The sequence below is a fragment of the Meles meles genome, chromosome 4 (genome assembly GCF_922984935.1).
Source record: "Meles meles chromosome 4, mMelMel3.1 paternal haplotype, whole genome shotgun sequence".
Lineage (NCBI taxonomy): Eukaryota > Metazoa > Chordata > Mammalia > Carnivora > Mustelidae > Meles > Meles meles.
This window is the reverse complement of record NC_060069.1, coordinates 2398770-2426081: the sequence shown is the minus strand read 5'-3', so window position 1 is coordinate 2426081 and position 27312 is coordinate 2398770. Positions and strand designations below refer to the sequence as shown.

The following is a 27312-nucleotide window of genomic DNA, read 5'->3' as shown; positions in this document are numbered from 1 at the left end:
TAAGTTAGGTCTATCAATCAAAATAAGAATGGAATGACAAAATGTGTAATGAGAAAATGGAAGTTATTCACGTATACAAAATTAATTCAAACACAATTTTAATGATGCATGAATAATCATCAACCCATTATATTTTTATTTTGTAATTATGCGGTAAAACTAAAAGTAATACTATCTAATTGGAGTTGTAAGGTAATCAGATTGCAGTTATTTTAATGAGTGATTTAATACCATTTTTTGAAAGAGCAGGAGATTGTTTTTTATATCCTTAAATATTCAACAGTATCATCTGTCATTTGTAGCTTCTCAAAAATCAAATGCTACAAATTTGGATGATCTTAACATAGCTGAAATTTATTTAGCACAAATGAATTTACCAATAAATGCTAGCCTTAAACCAGAGCTGGGGGGCCCTCAATAGATAATAGTTTATTAAAATGTCACTGAATTGTGTCAAAATATTAAAATCTTTATTTAAAACCAACAACTTTCTCAATAGTTTGGGATACTGGCAAATTACTGTTTTGTCTGTACTCTTTAAGAGTTCTCAGACTACTATATTTCTTGCATATATCTTGTATCTTTTATCTTACAAAATAGATCTCATATAAACTATTGAAAACACTTTTAAATAAGAATACTAAGAATATATCTCCAATATAAACCATTTAATTTATGTAAAGACTAACAAAATGCATTTTTAAATGATCAAAGAGTGGCAATAATCTCACCAAAGAGAGTTACTAATTTGCATTTCCGAGAACTTCAATGAGAACTTACACTAAACACAAAGAAGTGCCTCCTAATCTTTACATCAGTTATGAAAAATCCTGACTTAGTACATACCTCTGCTTCTACTGCTAACTGGTATGCAATGTTCAGTTCTCCGAGCTGAAGAGCAAGTTCAAAGCGATGCTCCGGATCTGTGGATACTGTGAGAGCTTGCTGCTTGAAGCCCTAAACAGAACAGATGTAAGTGTGTGTGCACTCTGCATGCGCACATATCCGGTGTGTGCTCACAGCAAATCATCCATTTATTGATCTCCTTCAAACTGAGAATACCCTGCTGACACACAGCCTCACTGCCTCAACGAAAGTAATAGATAACAAAATACTCCAATGAGAAGACAGAAAATTAAGGAGTCACTCTTTAAATTAATTGGTAAGAACCAACCAGCAGACAAAATTCACTCCCACAGTGCTGTTTTCTAAGCAGCAGGAGGTAACTGATGCTGAACAAACTCATGTAAAACTAGTAAAATTAAAAAAAAAAAGAAAATAAAAAAATAAAACTAGCAAAATCAATAATGCAAAAGCAAACCAATGTCAAAAAGAAAAGGATTTTGGAAAGTTGAGTGAACAAGAGCCATTTCAAAAAAAGAAAGGCACAGTGGTGTAGACCTAGCTGTTCGTAATCTATTCACTAAGCTGGGCTTAGAGATTATCTAGTCCAGTCCCTCAAAGAAAAGCAACTAAAATGTGAAAGCTTTCTTCCAACTTTCCCTGATCTGCAGGTCATTCAGCAAACATTTGTTTGCAGGTCTTGACATGGATAGGGTACCATTACCTAGACTTTACTGTTGGTCTTATGTCCAGTTTATTCATTAGCAAGCACTCCAGGGGGCAGAAAATCTAAAACGGGTCTTGCACATTCCACAGAGTCATCAAAACTGGCTTTTATTTAGAGAAGTAGAAATCAACACCAAGAGAATCAACCAAGGGGCACCTGGGTGGCTCAGTGGGTGAAAGCCTCTGCTTTCGGCTCAGGTCATGATCCCAGGGTCCCGGAATGGAGCCCTGCATGGGGCTCTCTGCTCAGCGGGAGGCCTGCTTCTCTTCCTCTCTCTCTGCCTGCCTCTCTGCCTACTTGTGATCTCTGTCTGTCAAATAAATAAATAAAATCTTAAAAAAAAAAGAGAGAATCAACCAAAAGAATAAAAGTGATTACCTCTAGGAAGTAGGTGTGAGAAAGGAAAAGAAGTGCAGTTGTTTTTCTTAAGCTCTGCAGAGCTTTACATTTTGTGCACATACAAATTTGATTTAAAAACACTCCATTCAGAAAGGGGCATATCACTGGTGGTAAATTTTATGCTATGTATATTGTACCATAGTTAAAAAAAAAAAAAAAAGAAAAAAGAAAAAAAGGCCTGCTAGCACAGAGAGGGAAAATACACGATGGAAATGAAAATACTGATAGAATGGAAAAGAAGTCTACAGAAAGAGAAGACTGATAATCACTTTAAACATTTTTTTTTTATTTTGCTTTAAACATTTAAAGAAGGCACTAAGAGTTGCCGCACTGGGTAGCTCAGTCAGTTGAGCATCTGGCTCTTGGTTTTGGCTCAGAACATGGTCTCAGGGATGTGGGATTGAGCCCTGCATCAGGCTCTGGCTAAGTGCAGAGTTTGCTTAGGATTCTCTCTCTCTCCTCCTCCCTCTCCCTCCCTCTGTGTGTGCATTCTCTCTGACTCCTCTCTCTCAGTAAGTAAATAATAAAATCTCAAAAAAAAAAAAAAAAAGAAGTTACTGGGGCATTAAGAAAGGACAAAGAAGAGGCTAGTAAGTAAGTTAAGTTTACAGGAGAAATTCCATTGCCATTAAGTGGCAATAAAGAAACAGTTTTCAAATCTATACTAACATTCTTTTTCGACTGGTTTAGAAAAAAAACAAAAAACACCCAAAAAGAAAACAAACCAAAAAACTCTTACCTGCTTTTCAAGAAAGTGTGCAACTCTGGTCCTCTGTTCTTTTGGAATGGTAGGCAGAACCTTATCAGCCATGCTAAAGTCCCTTCTCATGACAGCTGTCTGGTATTCCAGCACTGAAACCAGCAGAGAATAGCTAACAATGTTCAGTTCTTTATCCCCCAGATAAAGCCTGTTGTCTTTAGGAATATAGCCCAGGAGATACATTGTCCTATAACAGAAATAGAAATTAATTTAGGAGTAGGCCCACATCAGTAGGTAAACACACACACGCATACTCTCTCTCACCCACACACACAAAACCTGCCTCTTGCTCAAAATCTTCTCACTTTGATTGAAGCAGTTTTGATCAACAACAGCCAATGTACTAAAGCTATACACTGAAAAATCAAGGCTATTGCTGCTACAAGCCAGCAACAGATTTTGTTTAAAAAGCCTAATTCTAAATTTAGGATGCTTGAGACAAAAGCAAAACAATACTCAGTTACCTATCCAAGTGGGCAATGGTGACTATTTCTCCTCCAACATAATAATTTAATCTGTTCACAGAACTTGTGTAAATGAAGCAATCGCCTACCCACAGCCCTGTTTTCACAATTTCCTGAATCTCACCAAGAACCTGCAAGGAAAAAAATAGTCTATTATGAACTTACAAGTATTAGAAATCCTGTCAATAACAAAAACTGAGTATGACTGGGGGTGATAAGGTAGAATAAGGAATACAACGTAAAATCCTACTTCAAGAAAGAAAATATTTCCTTGGAATTTCTATCTTCTTTCTCCATGTAAAAACAGATTCCTGGCTGAGTATATTTGTAATGTAGAATCTCACTGCTGCATCAGAGCTGTGATCTAAAAAGTGGTGATCTAAACTCACACACATGAAATTGGAGAAGTATTTCATAAAATCTTCCAGGACCATCTCCACAACAGATGATTTAACTTAACCATTTGAGAGCTCATTTAAATCACTCTGGGTAAACTGTCTTAAGATCAAAACACCTTCTAATTTCCTTACTAAAAGATACCAAAGTGAATCTAAAAAGTTCCTAAAATCAAAGTACAAATTTCTTTTAAACATACATACTTTCAAACTCTGATCTTTCAGATAAGACTTTAATTTTTGCATTTCACTATAGTTAGTTAAGTGTTACTTCCCCCAAACCTAACTTAATAAAATATTAAAATCAGTGAAGTTCTATTATACGAATATAAATCATGTAAAAACAAAGCTAAAATTGTGTTGGTCAATTACCTCAAAGGCATCTTCAATGCCATCTTCAGTAACTCCCTCATGTGTTTCCTGTGCAGCCAAGACTTTTTCCGACAGATACTTCAGGATAAAAAATGACTCCTCAGTGGCAATACAAACCAGCTCTCCAGAGTCAGACCAGAAAATCTACAACATGGCAAACAAAACAGTTTGGGATTTCTAAGTGGTGTGACAAACTGCATACACTTTTGTCTTCTTGTATTAGGCTAGTAAGTATGCATTTAACAATTTTATGTAGTACATACAGTGTATATATAGATATATATTTACACACATATGTACGTATATGTATGTATTTATTTGGAGGGTGGACAGGGCAGTACCTCACTCTTTAGCCTAGAAATGGAAAGACTCAAGGGAGACAGGAAGGAAAGCTATCAGTAGACACTGAATGTGCTATAATTTAGCAGCAGTAGCCTAGTCCCTACTGCTCTAGAAAAGTTTTTCAGCCTTTTTTTTTATTATCACCCTTACCCACACACCCAGTGGCCTTTTTAGACATTTTTTTTCCCTCACCTCACCTATAAACTTTTAATACCATGGATACTACATATATGCTTATACATACTTAAAACATACACATAACATATATAAATACATATAAATATGCTTTATAGATAAAGAGTGAATTTTCTTCACTCTCAGTAACCAATTTTTGCCCTGTGGGGCCCTAATCCCCACTCAGACTGCATGCTGTAAAAGACACAACCAGGACACTAGGGAGGTAGATTTGTCTCCAAAGAATTTTGTGACAATGAAAAGTGGCCAAAGAAGCAGGCAGTTCCAAAGGTAGAAAGCTCTGTCACTAGAGGCATCTACCTGAAGTTTCAACAGCCATCATCAGGTACAGTATGAAAAGGCTTTCTGAATGGTATGGGGCTCCTAGGCCTTTCTAAGTCAAGAGCTCCCTGACTTCCTGTCTTCAAAGTATACTTTTTATATTCTGTCAAATGTCATTTAAAATATGAGTAACAGGGGCGCCTGGGTGGCTCAGCTGGTTGAACGACTGCCTTCGGCTCAGGTCATGATCCTGGACTTCCAGGATCGAGTCCTGCATCGGGCTCCCAGCTCCTTGGGGAGTCTGCTTCTCCCTCTAACTTTCTCCTCTCTCATGCTCTCTCTCACTCATTCTCTCTCAAATAAATAAATAAAATCTTTAAAAAAAAAAAATAAAATATGAGTAACACTTGGCATTTGTATAACCTTTGGTGCTTTTCAAAATACCCAATGTCTACTACCTCATTCATATACTACAATTCTGATTTTCTAAGCAATCTTGAAGTAAATGGTACTGTGTCCAACACAAATGGAACCAGGAGAGCTGGGTACAAAGACACTTCTTTGCCTCAGGGACCGACGGGTCCTCACAAAGGTGCACACTCCAGAAGTAACAATGGAGGGAAAACTCACGTGTTTGGGCTGAATTTCAATTCTGCGTATGAGCTCGGTATTGTCCCAGTCATAGAAAGCTAAGCCATTTACAGATCTGACTCCCAGTAAGAAGCCTCCATAGATACCTAAAAGGAAAAAGGATTTGGGTTTAGATGTTTCTGAGCCATTGCAAAGCTTCTAATATTGTGTCATAAATAAATAGCACTCACTTTCTGCTCCAAAATCTGGTTTAAATGATTTTTTTTCCTTAAAGTTCTTAAATATCTTTACAACACTGTTGCTCTCTCTTATTGCATATCTGGGGGGAAGGAAGGAAAACATGGCATATTATATACCAAACCATACTTCCATAAAATGTTAGAAATATTTTCAAATATATCTGAGTAATGAATTATGGGTTTTACACTATTATCATTAGGGTTTACAAACTATTTCAGAAACTGAAAGACCCACTATCCCTCAAAAAGTGAGTGATGAAACCAACTATGATATATTCATACAATGGAATATTACTCTGCAGAACAGGGGACCAATTAGTGATTTATGCAACAATATGGATGAATCTCAAAAATATTATGCTAAGCAAAAAAAGCCAGACGCAAGAGTGGATGCTGTAGGACTCCATTTATATTAAACTCTAAGGACAAATCTAATCCACATGGTGACAAAAAAGCAAATCATGTTTGGGGCCAGGGAAAAGACTGTTAAGGGAAAACAAAGGGATTTTCCAGGGATGACAGAAATGTTCTATGTCTTTATTGTGCTGGTGGTTACAGACTGTATCTATCTGCCAAAATTCACTGAAACGTACATTTAAAGTAGTGCATTTAATTTTGTATAAATTACAACTCAATAAAGATGACTTAAAAATAAAAACTTTCACAAGTGGCTCAGCCATTTCTGGCAACTATTTAGAACATTGTGTATATTCAGGTCTCTTGAAAAGAGGGGCTGTGGCTGTTGCTGGATAATCAAGAGTACTTAAGGAAGTGATCTGATGAGTGTTCCTATCAAGACAGGAAAGATGCTGACAGGGCCTTAACTAGATAAAGATTAAGAAAAAAAAAAAAAAAAAGCAAAACAGAGAGGTATGTTAAGAGTGGTAAGGCAATCCATGAACTGTAATTTTTTTTAAGATGATATCCAAGTACATTTTAGTATTTAAAACCGTGCATGTATGAATGTATTTAGGAAATTTATGAAAAGATCAAAACAAATTTTTATCTCAGTATATCTTACTGTTAAAAAACTTAAAAACATGCACCTTATATGCAAAACTGAGGCTCAGGTTACTCACTGTTGAGGGCAGGGGCAATACAAAATATGGAGGAAACAAAACTAAGAAAACAGAAGATGTAATTCAGTTGTGTGGTCAGAAAAAACCAAAGCCCTAATATTTATTACATGCACCAAAAAGGAATGAAAAGGAACCACTCGGTAACTAGTATCTAGTACAAATAATGATAATTAATTAGCACCTGGAATGATAATTTAGAGTTAAATGATTTTTCCAGTTTTTAATGAGAATATTTTGTGAATACTCAAAATTTAGACAGAATTTAAGAATGAGGGTTGGGTAACATCACAGAAAATTAGTTTTAAAAAAGATTCAATGAAGTTCTCATCAAGATGACACCAGACTGCACTCTCTCCCAACTAGCTCAGGACCGAGCAACACCTCAGGACACCAGGGCACGGGGAGAGCCTCCTTTGTCTTAAGCCCATCTATATGCACCAGGCCCTGTCAAGGGCTCCATCAAGGAAATGGGTGCTGGGCCCCCAATTTAATGGGATTATTAGATGAGCCTGAGTGAGTTTGCTGAATAATGAATACAGAAAGGGCAAAGGCAGGACTGGTGAGAACTGTCCTTGAACACGAAGAAGCACAGCCAACACTGAGCCTTTGGAACATGTTTCATACAAAAAGATCACGTATCTGCAGTCAGGGCCAGCTGGAGAGCACAAACCAAAACTTACTCTGAAGAATCATGGGCCCATGCAAACTCCTGGGCAGACCCAAAGCTTTTGTTTCTCAATGCCATTGCTGTGTAGATGATATATTCACCATCACCACACACCACAACAAACCTGGAAATTATGGAAGCCAGGGAGAGAAGCAGGATCAGTAACATGTGGAAGTTATTAAACAATGCTCATCTTCATAATAAAATACTTCTAATAACAAATGCTACTTTAGTTGACTGTTATAATTGAATCTAGTATCTTTTAAAGTTACACATTTCTTCAAATACAAAGTTAGACATAAATATTCTACACAATTCCAAAGACATAAAGACAGGGTTTTGCTGAAAATCTTATTGCAGTGGCCTTCTCTTTTAACAAAGGAGACTTGGGACAGGAAGATAAGAATGGCTGGAGATGCACAAGGGCCAAGATTCTAATAATTCAACTAATTTTCAAGGGGGGGAGGGGCAGTGAGAGACTCTTAAGCAGACTCTATACCCACCCTGGAGCCCAGGGTGGGCCCAGTCTCACAACCCTGAGATCATGTCCTAAGCCAAAAATCAAGAGTCGGACACTTAACTGACTGAGCCACCCAGGCGCCCCTCAACTGGTACCTATTGAGATCAAAATGCCTAGCATTTTGCTCATAACATTTATACCATAAGAAGGTATATTTATTATATTTATACAAATATATAAAAATTTGTTATATTATATATTATTTATAATATATATTATACACACAAATACATTATATTTATACACATAAATATAAGCATATTACATTTATACCATAAGAAGACATAAGAAGGTGCTACTCTGGGGTGCCTGGGTGGCTCAGTTGATTAAGCATCTGCCTTCGGCTCAGGTCATGGTCCCAAGGTTCTGGGATCCTGCACTGGGCTCCTTGCTCAGCAGGGAACCTGCTTCTTCCTCTCCCTTTGCCTGCCTCTCCCCCTGCTTGTGCTCTCTCCCTCTCTCTCTGTCAAATAAATAATTAAAACCTTTTTTAAAAAATTGTACTGGTTGCTGTTGGACTACCAATACTAAGATGCAAAAAAAAAAAAAAAAAAAAAGGTTTTATGATATTAAGGGAAAAAATATACAATGCATTCTTAATCTTCCTAAGGAAATTATAGTACAAGTAACTATGGATATCATTTACTAAACAAGTCATATACTTGGGTTTACAAAGCTTGTCTTTTTCAATACTCAGAACAGAATTATAAGACGGCCAGATCTACTGTAAAGTAACTTTTAAAGATGCACAGGTTTAAACTCATGCTTTCTAAATCTTAAGAAACAAAAATGGTGGTTCAAATTATAGATAAGCAGCAGAATTATTATCAATCCCCCAATGTTTTCAAAAGACACATACTTCAGAGTCACCTTTTCCTAAGTTAATTAGCAAGTGTTCAGAGCACCTACAGTCTCAAGACAAGACATGATACTTGCCCTCAAAGCAGCACAAGAACACAAACCCAGCACATTTAAAACGAATAAACAGAAAACTATTTAACTGTTCAAAGTTGTACAGTGGGACAAAGCCAGAAAGGCTAATATGCTTTCACCTTGCATGCCAACTCAACTGACTGGTATGTTGGCAGCTGTGTTCAGGGTTCCAGGGCAAAAGCTCACAAGGAACGCCCAGCACAGTGTGAGAGCGCTAGATGCTGTGGCTGTGCAAGCTCCGCGCTAACACACTCAGAAGCCCAGGAGAGAGTCTGATGATGGCTTACCGCCCGTTAGGATTGTGCTGAATAGTCTGAGGGTATATTTCACAACTGCCCATATCCTTGACGGCTAGTGGCAGTCTTTCTCCATCTTTAATTTCAGCATCTCCCATTGCTTTTAGGTTGGCCTGCTGTACTTCTGAATGCTTGGCCCAGATTATCTTTCCATTGGCATCCATGGACATGGCAGGTTCCTCCCGACCAAGCTGGAAGAATGACAAATGGCTTTAAGCAATAACAGAAACCAAATAAAGCCACAAGATAAACATTTTCTATTTTCATTTAACAGAGGCTCCTTTCTTCCAGTTTAATCCAGGGCTTAATCTCTTGTGCTTAACGAAAGAAGAGCCAGTTTAATAAAACTGGCAACTTAGAAGATGACTGTACTAAAAAATAAGGAAAACTGCTTCCACTGTGTTCATTTTATTCAGAAAGAGTATAATTAGAGATTACCTTAACAATAATGCTCCCTTCGTCATAGCCCAAAGCGACATTGTTGGACCCTCTCAGACTGGCCACACACCACACCCTCTCCATTCCATAATTCAATGTGCTCTCAAGGCGATACGTGCTTGAATGCCAAATACGCACAGTTCCTAAAAAGAACAATGTGAATATTCCCTTCTAATGAATATCTAACGATGAACTGTGTCAGGTGAACCGCCCAAAGGGAAGTCTTTTTTTATTAGTTCCCTGGCAGCTTAATTTTTTGATCTATAGTCTATATAAGTGATTTTATAAAGCAACATAAATTAAAAGAAAATTTTAAGAAACCAAGAAGTGTGATTTTCCATGTAAAATAATGAATTTTCTCAGCACGGTACCTACTATGAACCTGCAGGTGCTTTACACACATGGTCTTTTCTTTTCACTATAATCCTATGAGGTGGATATGTCTGTGCCCATTTCATAATCGGCCCAAACCACATATGCATGAAGTGGCAGTACCTGAATATGACCCCAGGTTTTTGGACTCCAAACCACCGACCAGTTTTTTCACAGTTTTTCTCTAGTATTTCTGGGTCCTCTTATTTAAATAATAGTCAAAACGCATTAGAATGATGATGAAGAAGATAACAATGCCCCTTCGCTCTGTTACAGCACAAGTATTCTACTCTAATAAAAGGAGCAAAATTCTCAGAAACCTCCAATTACAATGCAAGGCACTACCTGACTTAAATAACTACTTAGTAATTACAAGCACACTTGAATAAACGTACACTTCAAACTTACCGTCTTCTGAACCTGTGATGATGATTGGCAACTCAGGATGAAAACTGGCACAAGATACATTTTGGGCATGTCCCTCCAGTGTCTGTACACATGTCTTATTCTGTAATCAAGACACAGAAAATATTTTTAGTGAAAAACAAGTAACTCATCCTTAATTTTTCCAGTTTGCAGAGACATAAAAATGAGAGCTGTTATTTTAATCTAAATAATTTTTGATACAGAAATTCTGAAACACAATTATCTGCATATTTTCTCTAATTCTTTGACAACATAGGGAAATAGAATTTTAACTATCACATTTAAAGAAGAAAACAAACACACCTCAAAAGATCTGGTTTTCATATGAATGTTTTCTTTCCCAAACTTCTAAGATAATATCTTTAATAATTTTATCCTGTACTTAAACACAAATCTGAATAAGGTTCTAAGTAACAGTGATTTTCTAGGCCCCATTTTATTAACTGTTTACGGAAATTTTGATGTGAGAAACAAAACAGAAATTCAATCTGTCTCTGAGAGATAAAAAGCATAGTAACAACAAGTGATAACTAGGTTTACAAAGTCTATGTGGCAAAATGTCTGTAACATGGCTATGTCATGGTATTATTAATTTATCTGCTAGTTTTCAAATATGGACAGAAGTCTACAGTGAGGATACTAGAGGGTGTAATAACTTCATTTTAGTTGAAATATTTAAATTTCTAATTTCTACTATTAAGTAAAAAATAAACATAATGGTGTTTTATTTTAAAATCTCAATAGGCATTTCTTTCATTTTTATGGAGAACTCTAGGACTACTGCTTAGAGGCAAATACTGAAGACTTAAGTTATTATGCTCTGCACAGAGTTCAATAACCCAAGTCTTAACTGTCTGGTAACAAACAGTGAAATCCATGTCTAACACATGACAGAGTAAGATTATGAAAAAACTGTACCTGATAGTCCCATATTTTAACAAGACGGTCATCTGCACCTGAAATGAGGTATGGTTTGTCGCCACCGCTGTAGTAATCGATGCAATTCACACCTTTCTCATGTCCCTCCAGAGTGAAGTTTGGTGAGGAAGAACCCAACTGCCACACCTTTAAAGAGCAACAGCGTCTGCCAGTCAATAAGGGGCCTTGCTTTTCAGAAGGCAGCTCCATCACCCTTCTGACATATTATATAAAGTGCCAAAGCCCAGGACAGGAAAACTAAAGAATGTACATTTCTTTCACCCATTTATTTCTGTTCTTTCTCACTTTACTTGACTTTCCAGGGGGCAGAATAACTATAGTATTCTCCAAAAATGCCAATTTCCAGGCTTTATCTCTAGAGATTTCTCTTTATCCCTATAGTTCCCCAGGAATCCAGATTTTTAACAGACATCCCAGTGATCCACAGGTTATAGTCTAAAGAACAGTAAGAAATGATTTTATGAGAATTTTAATATAAAGATAATGAAAGTGGATTTAGTAAGGTATATTAAAAAGAGAAAATGACCACATAACAAAACATTTAAAACATTTAAAGTATGGAAAAGTAATCAAACGTTACCACAGCACTAGTATTGAGCTTTATCTTTACAAATAATTACTGAGTGCCTCCTAAAAAGGAGGCCCTCTGGGAAGAATAAAGATGCATAAACAAATGTTCACCACTGACTGTATACAACAAACTTTACTTGAGCGAAAGATAAGACAATTTATGTTCTCAAGATACACCTTTTAGTGAAGGAAGTTCGAAACTAATTTCAAAGTTTTCAACCTATGTCAAAAGCAAGGACAATCCAGCAAAAGGGGTAAAAAAAGTAAGGTCAAAACCCTAAGATATTTAGACAGATATCATTTAATACTCAATTATCAGACAAATAACATAACATTTATGTAAGTTAAAGGAATGTTATATAGATGTAAGCATACACACATAAGTAAAAGTTAGTGCAATACAGCATTTTAAACCTATGCATATAGAGACATTTTAAAAAGTGTAATGGAAAAGGGAGTATGACTACCACTCATGCAACAAGTATTAAGCTTTTAGTACAAGCAAGGCACTGTGTTGCTTGCTACTGAGTGTCTGTTTGAGGGAGTGGGGGTGACACCTAGTTCCTGCCCAAACATCAACATTTTGGGGGATAAAGATTTCTGGAGACACATTAGTTATCGCTCAAAATGAAGGGCAAAATAAAGACAAAAAGGAATGGAAGGAATGGGATGAGCATGATTGGCTCTGTCTAGAGGTGAAATAGATGTCTGAAGAGAGCCTCTCAGAGTAAGTAATTGTGCTGAGCCTTGAAAGATGAGTAGTTCTCCAGAGGGAAAAAAAAGTAAAAAAGGGAGAATAAAGAGCACTGCAAGCAGAGGTTAACAGTTGAATGAGGGTCTATGTACATTCACGGCATTTCTGGAGAATGGTGGATAAGACCGGGATTATAGGAGATATAATATTAGCTGTGGCTAGTCTTGGAAACCCTCATATTCAACAGTAACACTGGGAATGGAAAGGTGAAATCCATGTTTTAGAAAGATACCTCGCAGTAGTACAGAGAAATGCAGTAAGGAGAAGAGAATGGAGGCAGAGGAAATTTTAATGTAAAACACATTAACAATCGGCAGATGTCAACATTGAATACACTAAAAGGAAACGGGAAATAGAGGAAATACACAGAAAGGTGAGGAAACAGAAGTAAGAGGACATACTGGCATCTTTCTTATTCTGGGTTTGCAGTAGTTTCAAAGTCTTAGAATATATTGCTTTGACACAGAAAAACACTCCTCCTGTTAAGAGCATCAAGTTACCACAAGTCCTATTTTGATTTCAATATGAGCTTTTAAGAGAAACTTCTAAGCAGGAATAAATTTCATGGGCAGCCAGTAGTAAAATATCTCAAAGAACTACATTTCACCATCATAATGGATACAAAGAGCAGGCACCCTACCTTGATGGTCCTGTCCAAAGACGCACTGGCAAACTGATTGTTATCTTTAGGATTGATCACGATCTGCATAACATAATGGGTGTGTCCTTCAAACACTTGTGAGCAGGACCATTTTTTATCCCAGTCCCAGAGCTTAATAAGCATGTCATCTAGGCCAAAAGAAAGTCTCAAGTTAGTTGCCATTCATATTTCTTTCATTTAGAACTAAGATGCTGTCTTTGTGCCTTTCAAGGCAGCAAATCTAAGAGAAATCATACATTTCAAGGCTTAAAGAAATAGAATCAGAACTGAACAGATTTTTCAAAATCCTTATTTATCCTAAGAATAAACTTAACTCTCTATAGAAGAGGTGAGGTAAGATAGAGAAATTACTACGAGTAAATACAAAAATTTCATGAAAAATTTTAAGACTCAGTGGGCTTTACAGAATGAGAGAAGAGTAACACACGTTTGATTAGAATCTAAGTATGACTAAATAATAATGGCAGTGACTAGGGAATAAGCATTCCTCTTATAAGAATGGTGAAAAAAAAAGCTTTGAATTACTTCTCAATTTTAACTTAAAAATGTTTCAAAGAACTATTACCAAATCAGTACAACTTGTTTTAATTACCCTGCAAAAGTTCACTGTTCTAGATATAATGCCATGGAGCAAACTAGCCTGAATATAAAGAAAAAAGTGATGAGGGTATGTAGCAATCTGGCAAAAACTCACCCACCAGCATGTAAATTAGCTTTCTGTTCAGCAGATGTTTAATCATCTAGACCTTCAGGCCTTCCCTGACAGAAACCCGAGCAATTGCTACACAAATCCTAAGTAGAGTTGATATTTCATTAAATACGAAAGCAAGCAGCACTGATAGCACGGTAATGGATTTAAATAGTTTAAAGGCCGCTCGGAATTAGAACTCCACATGTAACAGCAGTGAAAGAATTGCAAGTCTCACTGAATGAAAATGCATTACTGAAAGAGATGCACATGACCAAAGGAGTCATCTCTTACCACTGCTAGTCAGAATGAAAGCCTGCGTTGGATGAACAGCAATACAGCGAATGTAGTCTGAGTGTGCTTCAAACATATGAACTCTCTCCAGAGTATTATAATTGAACACTCTTATCTGCATGTCATCCTAGAAATGGAAATTTAGAAATTATTACTGTTATAAAGTAAACTGTGCAAAATGGTGTAGGGGCGCATGGGTGGCTCAGTCGGTTAGGTGTCCTGACTTTTGATTTCAGCTCAGGTAGTAAGTAAACTCAGGGTTCTGGGATGGAGTCCCACATCAGCCTCTGCACTCAGCTGGGAATCTGCCTCTCCCTCTGAACCCCCTCCCTTGCTTTCTCTAAAAATAAATAAATAAATCTTGACAAAAAAGTGTACCATAGGCTCAAGTTATAAAGTCCATGCTTCAAAAAAAATCAGACTAATAATCAAGAATCAAAATCATTTGCATAATCACTGACCAATTAAGAAACTGAAGGAATTAGAAATTCATATAATTACTTACCGCTCCTGTCACAACCCAATTCTTTCTTGCAACAAACTTTGCAGCCCGAACAGGAAGATCACACACTTCAAATGTTTTCACCAATGTCTTTAAAATTTAATAAGAATATACACTTTGAGTTATGAGAAAATAACTGAAAAAACTACTGTGTTACATTTAAAATATCCAATTATTTGAATCATTCCTAATTTAAAAATATTCTCAGGTTAAAACACAAAAGTTCAACAAGAAATGAAAAAAACAGGCCAATCATCCTTTAACAGTTTCAAAATTAAAATACTTATAAAAGATAAAAGAAAACAAATCTCCACAAGATGGAATTCCAGATCCTCTGTGCTCCAGCCTGCCCTTCCCTATCTCCTTAGCCTTACCTTTGCTCCTCCTGTGCCCTCTGCCTGAAAACCCACAAACAGAACCTTACACTCCCTATTCATAACATAGCACCTTCATAATTATGTGTCTAATGTTAATCTTTTCTGCTAAGCTCCCCAAGGGCAAGAGTCTTATTCACCACTGTATTCCCAGAGCCTAGAACAGCTGCTGGCAAACAACCAGTGTGCAGTAACTATTTGTTGAATGAATTGGCTCTTAGTTTTTTCTTTTTAAAATTAAACCTATCAACTCATAAAATAAACTCATAAACAAGATCCAATTCTTTTTTTTTTTTTCTTCAGAGGTCTTATGTGGCATCTTTTTATTGACATTCTTGGGCTTTGGGTATTTTCTTTTTTTTTTTTTTTAAGCATATATCACTTTATTTTTTTTCTTTTCAGCATAAAAGTGTTCACTGTTTTTGCACAACACCCAGTGCTCCATGCAACATGTGCCCTCACTAACACCCACCACCTTATTCCCCCAACCTCCCACCCCCCTGCCCCTTCTAGACCCTCAGGTTGTTTTTCAGAGTCCATAGTCTCTCATGGTTCACCTCCCCTTCCAATTTCCCTCAACTCCCTTCTCCTCTCCATCTCCCCATGTCCTCCATGTTATTTGTTATGCTCCACAAATAAGTGAAACCATGTAAGATCCAATTCTTTTGAACACTTTAGCAATATGTTTCCATATAAATGCTATTTACCTCTTTTTAGTGAAGCATGAAAACACAGTGATTTAGATGTCTCTTCAAGCTGCTCAAAATGGAATAATATATACAGGATAAAAGCAGAAAACTGAAAGAGCCTCTTAGAAAGAACAGGGATAAACGCATGGCTTTGTCCTCCCACTATGATGCCTTATTTTTTAAGACTTTGAGATTCAAACTATCATTTTGCAATCTCTCTTTTTTGTACCAGAAAGTAATGAAAAACAGCACAATCTTACTGATTAACCATATACACTAAATAAAAAGAATCAAAACTAGTACACCTGAAACTAATGTTATATTGTATATCAACTATACTTTCAAAAAAAAAGTTGTAAGAAAAAAGAAACAACAGAGACTGGTTCCTAAGAACTGTTGAGCCTACTCTGGCCTTCTGAAGCCAGACTTCACAGATTCTTCACACAAACACAATAAATGGGGGTATCAGCTCTAACCTGTACAACTATCAGCTGACTACCATATAGAGAGCAGACACAACATACAATCTGTAAGATGACAGACAAATCCACAAAAGCTCATAAGGAGCCAACAAATCCAGGGATCTGCTGAGCAGTACAAATAAAGCAGCTGCAGAACAGTCACGGTCAAGGTCCATGTTAAGTGCTGTGGCTGATACAAATGACACGAGAGATGGTCTCCGCATTCTAGAAGCTAAACAATCTAAAGAGGAAGAAATGCTACACACTCAATATAACTTAATGTAAATTAGGGAAATAATGACTAACACTTGTATGGGACTTCACACAATATTATCTAGTTCGATTTAATCCTTTCGACAATCCTATTGATAGAGGGAAGGCAATAATATTATCTTCATTTTAGATAAGTAACTGAGCTTAACATGTTTAAGAGGTTTGCCCACATCATTTATTTAAGCAGGATGGCTTCAAACTGTAACATACTGATTTTTTTTTTTTAAGATTTTATTTATTTGTTTGAGAGAGAGAGATCACAAGTAGATAGAGAGGCAGGTAGAGAGAGAGAGGGAAGCAGGCTCCCTGCCGAGCAGAGAGCCCGATGCGGGACTCGATCCCAGGACCCCGAGATCATGACCTGAGCCGAAGGCAGCGGCTTAACCCACTGAGCCACCCAGGCGCCCCGTAACATACTGATTTTTAACCATTGCACTCACCACCTCAAAGACTTATTTGAAATTCAAGTACATTTGAATTTACTTCCAAAAACGTTTTGCCTCTTTGAAGAATTTTGCTCTTAATATACATGAGTGGCAAGTAACTTCTGTTGGTGATAGAGGGAAAAAAAGAGGTAGAACCAAAAATAGACCAACCATTGAACAAAGACTTACTCAGTATCTACTGTAAGTCTCACAGTCAAATAGGCACTTGTAGTAACAGTGGAAAGTAAGATTGGTATAATCCCTATCCATCCCAGGACTCTATTCTTGAAGGAAAGAAGGAAATCAGAAGTTACCAAGAAGATGAATTTTGAAAGTGGAAGCAGATGGCCCTACCAGAGGGCACAGAAGGGCACAAAAGAAAAAAAGAGGCAAACTGGATGAACCAGACAGAGTTACGTTACAGTAAAACCGAGAGAAAGTTAAGGGAAATACAGCTGGGATTTAGAACATACCACAGTGAAATCACAGATCTGAGAAATGGCTAAATGGAGTTGCCAGAAGAGATCCCTAGGAAGAATTAGGATGTGTGGTGGGGTTTGGGGGAGGCACCAACATATCTGTTAAGCATAAAATCACAAAGATATTAAATCTGTGAAAATAGAAGTGGATCAAAAAAAGCAGTTAGCATGCATACTATCTGCATTTAAGACAAATGGATTCACAAAATGAAGAACTGAAATTGTAGAGGTTAGAAATTCTGATATAACCAAGACAGCGTGGTACTGGCATAAAAACAGACACATAGACCAGTGGAACAGAGTGGAGAGCCCAGACATGGACCCTCAACTCTATGGTCAAATAATCTTCGACAAAACAGGAAAAAATATACAATGGAAAAAAGACAGTCTCTTCAATAAATGGTGCTGGGAAAACTGGACAGCTATATGTAGAAGAATGAAACTCGACCATTCTCTTACACCTTACACAAAGATAAACTCAGAATGGATAAAAGACCTCAACGTGAGACAGGAATCTATCAGAATCCTAGAGGAGAACATAGGCAGTAACCTCTTCGATATCAGCCACAGCAACTTCTTTCAAGGTATGTCTCCAAAGGCCAAGGAAACAAAAGCAAAAATGAACTTTTGGGACTTCATCAAGATCAAAAGCTTCTGCACAGCAAAGGAAACAGTCAACAAAACTAAAAGGCAACCCACGGAATGGGAGAAGATATTTGCAAATGACAGTACAGACAAAAGGTTGATATCCAGGATCTATAAAGAACTTCTCAAACCCCACACACAAAACAGATAATCATATCAAAAAATGGGCAGAAGATATGAAGAGACACTTCTCCAATGAAGACATACAAATGGCTATCAGACACATGAAAAAATGCTCATCATCACTAGCCATCAGGGAGATTCAAATTAAAACCACATTGAGATACCACCTGACACCAGTTAGAATGGCCAAAATTAGCAAGACAGGAAACAACGTGTGTTGGAGAGGATGTGGAGAAAGGGGAACCCTCTTACACTGTTGGTGGGAATGCAAGTTAGTGCAGCTACTTTGGAGAACAGTGTGGAGATTCTTGAAGAAATTAAGAATAGAGCTTCCCTATGACCCTGCAATTGCACTGCTGGGTATTTACCCCAAAGATACAGATGGAGTGAAAAGAAGGGCCATCTGTACCCCAATGTTTATTGCAGCAATGGCCACGGTCGCCAAACTGTGGAAAGAACCAAGATGCCCTTCAACGGATGAATGGATAAGGAAGATGTTGTCCATATACACAATGGAGTATTATGCCTCCATCAGAAAGGATGAATACCCAACTTTTGTAGCAACATGGACAGGACTGGAAGAAATTATGCTGAGCGAAATAAGTCAAGCAGAGAGAGTCAAGTATCATATGGTCTCACTTATTTGTGGAGCATAACAAATAACATGGAGGACATGGGGAGATGGAGAGGAGAGGGAGTTGAGGGAAACTGGAAGGGGAGATGAACCATGAGAGACTATGGACTCTGAAAAACAACCAGAGGGTTTTGAAGGGGCGGGGGGTGGGGTGGGAGGTTGAGAAACCAGGTGGTGGGTAATAGGGAGGGCACGTACTGCATGGAGCACTGGGTGTGATGCCAAAACAATGAACACTGTTATGCTGTAAATAAACAAATAAAAAAAAAAAAAGAAATTCTGATATAGTCAAATAGTGATAAATGGAATAGTGATTATTCATTAGCTCAAAAAACAATTATTGAGTACTTACTATGTGTCAGACAATGTTATCAGCACTGGCATAAAGCAGGAAACAATGTGTTAATGTTTATAAAGTGTCATTAATGGGGTCCTGCTTTAGTGTGCAGCCATTCTGTGCCATTATACGGACATAAGACTGTAAGGGTGTTTTTAGATTTATCACTGACCTTGGTTCCTAAGCCTATTTTTCCATTTTAAAATACTCAATGTGAATTCTGTCTGGCTATTAAGAACTTAACCTTACATGTTGAAAATAATGATTGTGTAAGGAGATACATAACTATATGGGATAGTGCTCATTATATGTTCTGTATTTTGAAGGGAAACAATTAAGAACCATCAACAAAGACTGGAAAATAAGAGATAAACCAATTTGACCGATAAATGATTTACTCAGATGATAAAGAGCAAAACAAGCATTTAAGGCAGATAATCTGTATAACGCATATTCTCATTTGTGTAATCAAAAGCTGACTACAAATACTTCTCTAACACTCTATAATTTGAATAGTTGATTGAAAGTTACCTGCATATCATTATATCAATTATTTGGGAAAAAATAAAATTAAAAATCCCATTCTTAAGACCATTAAAATATTGACTGAATAGAAAATTAAGTACTATTCAATCTTTATCTACAGCAAGTGACCTTATATTGGTGGCAGTTTCCTTCATTTCAAAAAGATAATACTGACTTACATCAGAATGTAACATTTAAGTATTGTATATAACAAGACTGAAATGGTTTCTTCCACAAGCTATAACCCCATAACTGTTAGTTCCTCTTTCCTGAAAATACTTTGTACTAATTTATTTGAGAAAGCAATCTGCACACCTACTGGACCCTCTGTCTTCTCTTCAATTATGAACACAGTCTAACACACCGTTTCTAAAAAGTCCTTAAAAATTCCTACCTGTGTTTCATGATTCCAAACGCACACACTGCCATTGTAAAGACTTGCCAACATCCATGGCTCTGTAGGATGCAAATCCACACTCTTAACTCGATCAGACCGAGCAGTTAGCTTTCTCTTTATATCAAGTCGCAGAGGCTAAGAAGAAACAACATAAAAAGCCCTCAAAACATTAAATTGCTATGCCAAATAAACCATGTTTGAGATCTTAACTAAAAACAGTGCATTAACAGGCCTTCAAAACAATTCAGTTTTTACTTTGCTGAACTGTTGACACAGTTTCAAGTCTACAGCACCCACTTCTTCACTCATACTAACACACGAGTATTTAAATTTTTAATTTATAGTAGTAGTTGTCAAACTTTTTGGTTTCAGGACCCCTTTCCACTCAAAAAAATTTCCTAAAAAGCTTTTGCTTACATAGGTTGTATCTATTGATATTTACCATGTGAAACATTAAAACCAAAACAAGTTAAAAATATTTATGCATTGGGGCACCTGGGTGGCTCAGTGGCTTAAGCCTCTGCTTTCGGCTCAGGTCATGATCCCAGGGTCCTGGGATCGAGCCCCACATCGGGCTCTCTGCTTGGCAGGGAGCCTGCTTCCTCCTCTCTCTCTCTGCCTGCCTCTCTGCCTACTTGTGATCTCTGTCTGTCAAATAAATAAAAATTTAAAAAATCTTTTAAAAATATATTTACGTATTAATTCATTTTCTTTTTTAAAGATTTTATTTATCTATTTACTATTATTTTATTGTTTAATTATTTAATTATTTAAATTACTTTATTATTTAAATTATTTATTTAAATTATTTAAATAAATAGTAGGCAAAGAGGCAGGCAGAGAGAGAGGGAGAGGCAGGCTCTCTGCTCAGTGGAGAACCTGATGTGGGGTTCGATTCCAGGACCCTGGGAACATGACCTGAGCTGAAGGCAGAGGCTTTAACCTACTGAGCCACCCAGGTGCTCCTATTAATTCATTTTCAAATAAAAATAAACTCATTATATGTTGACTTAACATATTTTTATGAAAATAACTATATTTTCAAAAGAAATTTAGTGAGAAGAGTGGCAATTTTTTTTTCACATTCTTGCAAAACTCTTTAACATTCTGTCTTTATAGGAGACAGCTGGTTTCTCATATCTGCTTTGGCCTTCAATATGTTGTGATATGCTGTTTTGGCTGATGTATATGAAAAAAAAAACTTGGCCTCACAAAGATACGTAGTTGGAAAGAGAGAACTATTTTATTTTTTTAAAGATTTTTAAAAATTTATTTGTGAGAGGGAGAGAGAGAATGCACAAAGAGTGGGAGCAACAGGCAGAAGGAGAAGCAGGCTCCCCACTGAGCAAGGAGCCTGATGAGGGACTCATCCCAGGACCCTGGGATCATGACCTGAGCTGAAAGCAGAAGCTTAACTGACTGAGCCACCCAGGTGACCTAAGATAAATATTTTTAAAACTTTTAAACATTTTTATAAAGATTTTATTTATTTATTTATTTATTAGAGAAAGAGAGAGAATATGAGTGAGCGTGGAGGGGCAGAGGGAGAAGTAGGCGCACTGCTGAGCAGGGAGCGGATTAGGGGCTTTGATCCCAGGACTCTGGTATCATGACCTAAGGTGAAAGCAGACGCTTAACCAACTGAGCCATCCAGGCACTCTAATAACTTTTTTTAAATAGTTGTGAATAGAATATTCTTCATTTTTCAAAACTTGAAAAGTGGTAGTTCCTTAAAGGTTAGTTGCAATGTGAAATCTGAAAGCACATAAATGAACATTTTATGAACTTTTTATACTTTGTTATGTGAAATTTCTTGGCCTATTATGTATTTTGAATGGATCTCTAAGCCATGCATCTTTTGTAACATCATGCATTGGTTATTCAGAAAACTCCGGTTCACTGAATTATGCAAATCTTCCAAATTTTGACACATTTCATTATATAGTAACAAAAAGTCACATTCATTAATATCGCCATCTACCACAACGGATAAATCTTCAAGTATTAGAAATCAAACAGTTTAATGATAGAATTTTTCTAAAATTCTAATTTTCACTTGAAAGCACCAATCTTATCACTGGGAACAAATAATGTCAAGGACCAGCAAATGTCTTTCAGTTTTTAGAAAATGTCTGCCAAATAATCAAGTCTGAACAAACATAATATGTCAGTCACTGCTTCAAGCAAGCTTGTAACTTAACGGTATGCAACAGAAGTATCTTGTGCATACTTCTCATGCCATTACACAGAATATTTAAAAGATTTAGGCTCGAATATCAAGATGTAATAAAACTAGCATTTTTCCTGCTTCATCAATGTCATTCTTAAGTGAAACTGGATTAAAAAAAATTGTGTGGTAATGAAGAATGTACTATTAGTTCAATTTGATGGCATTATACCAGCAGTTCAGTTTTATCTTCCATTTGTTTTACAGCAATAGTGCAAATTATCAACATAGGGAACCTCCTAGAAGACTATGGGGGACTATGGGGGACTCCTAGGAGACTACAGATCACACTTTGAGAATCCCTGGTTTACAGAGAATCTAGTAAGTAAATGTAAAATATCTACTAAACCACAAGGTTGTGCCCATGTCATTAGTGTCCTATCAGAAAATATTCTGGGGGCGCCTGGGTGGCTCAGCGGGTTAAAGCCTCTGCCTTCAGCTCGGGTCATGATCCCGGGGTGCTGGGATCGAGCCCCGCGTCGGGCTCTTTGCTTAGCTGGGAGCCTGCTTCCTCCTCTCTCTCTGCCTGCCTCTCTGCCTACTTGTAGTCTCTATCTGTCAAATAAATAAATCTTTAAAAAAAAAAAAAAAAAAAAAGAAAATATTCTGAAGAAGTGTTATTCATGAAGTCTTAGTAATCCTAAAACTATAATATCAATCAAAAGAGTATAGCATTGGCATAAAAACACAAAGATCAATGGAACAGAATAGAGTCCAGAAATAAACCCATGCATATATGGTCAATTACCCCACCAAAAAAGGAGCTCAGAATATACAATGGGCAAAGGATAGTCTCCTCAATAAATAGTGTTGGGCAAACCGGACAACAATGTGCAAATGAATGAAACAGAGGAGTGCCTGGGTGGCTCAATTGGTTAAGTGTTTTGACTCTTGATATCAGCTCAGGTCATTATCTCAGGGTTGTGAGATTAAGCCCCCTCCGGTGTCAGTCTCTGCACTGGGTGTGGAGCCTGCTTAGGATTCTCTCTTTCCCTCTGCCCCTCTCTGTGCTCCCTCTCTCTCTTTAAAAAAAAAAAAAGAAAGAAAGAGAGAGAGAAGAGAGAGAATGAAACTGGACCATTATCTTATACCAAAAATTAATTCAAAATGGATTATTAAAGACTTAAATGTAAAACCCGAAACCATAAAACTCCTAGAGGAAAACACAGGCAGTAAGCTCCTTGACATTGGTGATGATTTTTTTTGGTTCTGACACCAAAGCAAAGGCAATAAAAGCAAAAATCACCACGTGGGTCTACATCAAGTAAAAAGTTTCTGCAGAGCAAACTTATTAATAAAATGGAAAGGCAACATCGTGAATGGGAGAAAATAACTAGAAAACATATACCTGGATAAGTGATTAATATTCAAAATATACAAAGAACCCATACAACTTAATAGCAAAAAAAATTAACCAAGTAAAACATAGGAAGAGGTTCTGAATAGACATTTTCCCAAAGAAGATTACAAATGACCAACAGGTACACGAAAAATGTTCAATGTCACTAAACATCACAAATCAAAACCACAATAAGATATCACCTTACACCTGTTAGAATGGCTATTATCAAAAAGACAAGAAATAACAAATGTCAGTGTGGATATGGAGAAAAGGAAACCCCTATGCACTACTGTTTGGAATGTAAATTGGTGCAGCCACTGCAGAAAACAGTGTGGAGGGTCCCCTCAAAATTAAAAATAGAACTGGCTAGGGGCGCCTGGGTAGCTCAGTGGGTTGAGCCGCTGCCTTCGGCTCAGGTCATGATCTCGGGGTCCTGGGATCGAGTCCCGCATCGGGCTCTCTGCTCAGCGGGGAGCCTGCTTCCCTCTCTCTCTCTCTCTCTGCCTGCCTCTCTGCCTACTTGTGATCTCTCTCTGTCAAATAAATAAATAAAATCTTAAAAAAAAAAAATAGAACTGGCTATACGACCTAGCAATTTCACTTCTGGGTATTTGCCTGAAGAAAAATGAAAGCATCAAATTGAAAAGACATGTGCACCGGGGCGCCTGGGTGGCTCAGAGGGTTAAACCTCTGCCTTTGGCTCAGGTCATGATCTCAGGGTCCTGGGATCGAGCCCCAAATCGGCCTCTCTGCTCAGCAAGGAACCAGCTTCTTTCTCTCTCTGCCTGCCTCTCTGCCTACTTGTGACCCCTCTCTCTCTCTGTCAAGTAAGAAAAAAAAAAAAAAGACACCTGCACCCCCATGCTCACTGCTGCATTAGTTACAATAGCCAAGACATGAAAACAACCTAAGTGTCCACTGATAGATGAATGGTTAAAGAAAATGTATGTAATATATACATATTATACATAATATTTCACTGTAGACATGTATATATTTTATATATACATGTGTAATAGTACTTATTTTTTGCATATGTATTATTATATATACATTGAAATACTTGAATAAAAGCCTTGTGAGGTGTTTGCTTTGTCTCAGGAAATTATCTACACTGAAATTATCTAGTGATCTTCATTTTGTGTTGAAAAGTAACCTTACATTTCTATTTCATTCATGATCATTGTGGAAGATCACAAAAATAAAGATTCTCACACACACACACACACACACGAATATTATTCAGACATAAAAAAGAATGAAACCTTGCTATTTGTGACAACATGGATGGACCTTGAGGGTATTATGCTAAGTAAAATAAGTTGGAAAAAGACAAATACTGTATGATCTCACTTATATGTATAATCTTAACAAAAAATAAAACAGCTCAAGCTCATACACGCACAGAACAGACTGGTGGTTGCCAGAAGCAGGGGGTGGGTATAGGCAAAATGGATGAAAGAGGTCAAAGAGGACAAACTTCCAGTAATAAAATAATTAAGTCATGGGAATATAAGGTATAGTTAAAAATACTGTGTTGCATACTTGAAAGTTGCTAAGAGTAGATCTTAAAAGTTATCACAAGAAAAAAATTATTGTAACCACATATGGTGATAGATCTTGACTAGACTTACTCTGTGATCATTTCACAATATATACAAATAGTAAATCATTATGTTGTACACATGAAATTACTGTAACATTATGTCAATAATACCTCAATAAAAAATTGATTTCTTTGGAGAAAAGTATTCTAGCAATAATATTAATAAATGGTAGGTGAATGTGATGTGTGATCAATACAGGTTATACCCATATCCATGAGGGCCTTTGGAGACAAACGGGAATGTTTACGGCATTTTAATGGATTTTAGTCATAGGAACCTAATGTAACTTAATTGGGAACCTACCTAGTGAGTTACTTAGTAATCTAATAAAAGAACCTAATTCTAACTTAATTAGAACCATTTTAAACAAAAATTAAAACACTTTCCAGTCAGAAAATGCTACTAGTTTAAAACTGCTTTTTTCCAACCTGGACTCAACTAAACAGACAAGAAAATGATGTGAATAAGTATCTTCTCAATTCTCCCAAGGATACCATTCTACGAGAAAAGTTAATTCATTATAAACAATGACGCCGAGGTCAGTAATCTTAATTTTCTCTTGGACACAGATGAAGGAAGACTGATTTAAAATATGTTTCCCCTTCAAAAGGTTTTAAACACACCTAAAAGTTTACTCAGCAAGTTACCACTGAATCTTTTTGTAATCTTCCATGATGGGTCATGAATGGAATAGAAATTTAGGGTTACTTTTCAACACTAAACGATCACTAGATAATTTCAGCATAGAGCATTTCCTGAGGCAAAGCAAACACCTCGCAAGGCTTTTACTCACCTACTACTTCCAACCTTATTATTACTTCTATACATGCCTCCCCCGCTTTGAGCAATACCCTAGATTTCTTTATTTGAAAAGATCGTAGTTCTCTGGCTCTTCTCTACAATCACCAAAAATGCCTTCCACCAAAAAAACCCCTGCCATGCCTTCCTCTTCATCTCAAACTTTCTACCTTCAAACCACCATCCTCACATTTCTTGATCATTCAGGGAAGCAGGACCTTTTACTTCATCCTTTTCTTAATTTTGCCTCAAAATTAGCATGACAAATTTCAACTCCTTTTACTGGTCTCTTTACAGTGAACAAACATGAAATGTCTTCTGTGTGCCAGGGACAACAATGGGGCTTTCATGTAAGCCAGCACATCTCATACTTTTCCTGTAGCAAAAGAGGAAATCCATCACTGACAAACTGTGTATATTTTACCATACGGATGTTTAACGATTACTGAGTAAAAGTGATGCTCTGGAAAGGTGGGCTGAGGGACTAAGCAGCCCTAGTACACCTCCAAAGACCCTCCAAGTCACAAATCCCAGTTTAAAAAGCAGAGCCAAGATCTTTTGCTATAATTTTGCCTGACATTGAAGTGACTACTTTGATTCAAGACAATCTAGTAGATATTCCAAAATACAAAGATATTTATAGTGTACCCTTAATTCTAAATGTCTCCCTCCATTTCCCAAAAGCTGGATGCATTTAAGACTCAGGTTAAATTACTGCCACCAATATAATCTTTTGGATTACCCTTGCCAGAACTATCCTTTCCTAACGGATTTTAAGAAGCCAATTTAAGAAGCTAATGTAGCTTTAAGAAGCTAAATATACACGTCTCTTTTTGCTTTATAGAGCAGATGCTCTTCAGGCGGAGTCAGTGCTTATTCATGTCTTTACCTCCACAGCATCTTATATATTTGGGTAGGGGGTTTAAGGACAGATGGTCTAACTGAGGTCTAGAGGATTAGGCTGAATTCAAATTTCGGTCCCACCACTCACTCAAATATGCAATACTGACCAAGTTTACTTAACTTCTCTGAGGTCTGACATACGTAAAAGAGGATAAGCACGTTTATCTACAACGAGTTATGAGAATTAACTTCAGTGTTAGCAGTTAGAATAGTGCCCGGCAATTATTTCTAACTCACCCTCCCAGCTGCTGTAAGAATTAGGGGGCAAATGTTCAGCAAAGTGGATGGGCACATAGTAAACGCTCTATGGAAAACCAACGAATAAATAAATCCATGTTTTGTATCT

General features: G+C 37.0%; 1 protein-coding gene across 1 annotated transcript in view; it reads right to left on the bottom strand.

The window, feature by feature from the left end:
- Positions 1–27312, bottom strand: part of COPB2 (COPI coat complex subunit beta 2) — a 31950-nt gene that overhangs the window by 3455 nt on the left and 1183 nt on the right. Inside the window, exons 2-16 of the mRNA XM_046001968.1 lie at positions 20087–20224; positions 14731–14817; positions 14226–14352; positions 13223–13371; positions 11238–11384; positions 10302–10401; positions 9522–9664; positions 9075–9274; positions 7348–7458; positions 5580–5668; positions 5389–5495; positions 3961–4104; positions 3194–3324; positions 2709–2916; positions 847–957 (exon numbers count right to left, since the gene is read on the bottom strand). Coding sequence (XP_045857924.1) covers positions 847–957; positions 2709–2916; positions 3194–3324; positions 3961–4104; positions 5389–5495; positions 5580–5668; positions 7348–7458; positions 9075–9274; positions 9522–9664; positions 10302–10401; positions 11238–11384; positions 13223–13371; positions 14226–14352; positions 14731–14817; positions 20087–20224 — 1992 coding nt within the window. The remainder of the gene's footprint in view (positions 1–846; positions 958–2708; positions 2917–3193; positions 3325–3960; positions 4105–5388; positions 5496–5579; positions 5669–7347; positions 7459–9074; positions 9275–9521; positions 9665–10301; positions 10402–11237; positions 11385–13222; positions 13372–14225; positions 14353–14730; positions 14818–20086; positions 20225–27312) is intronic.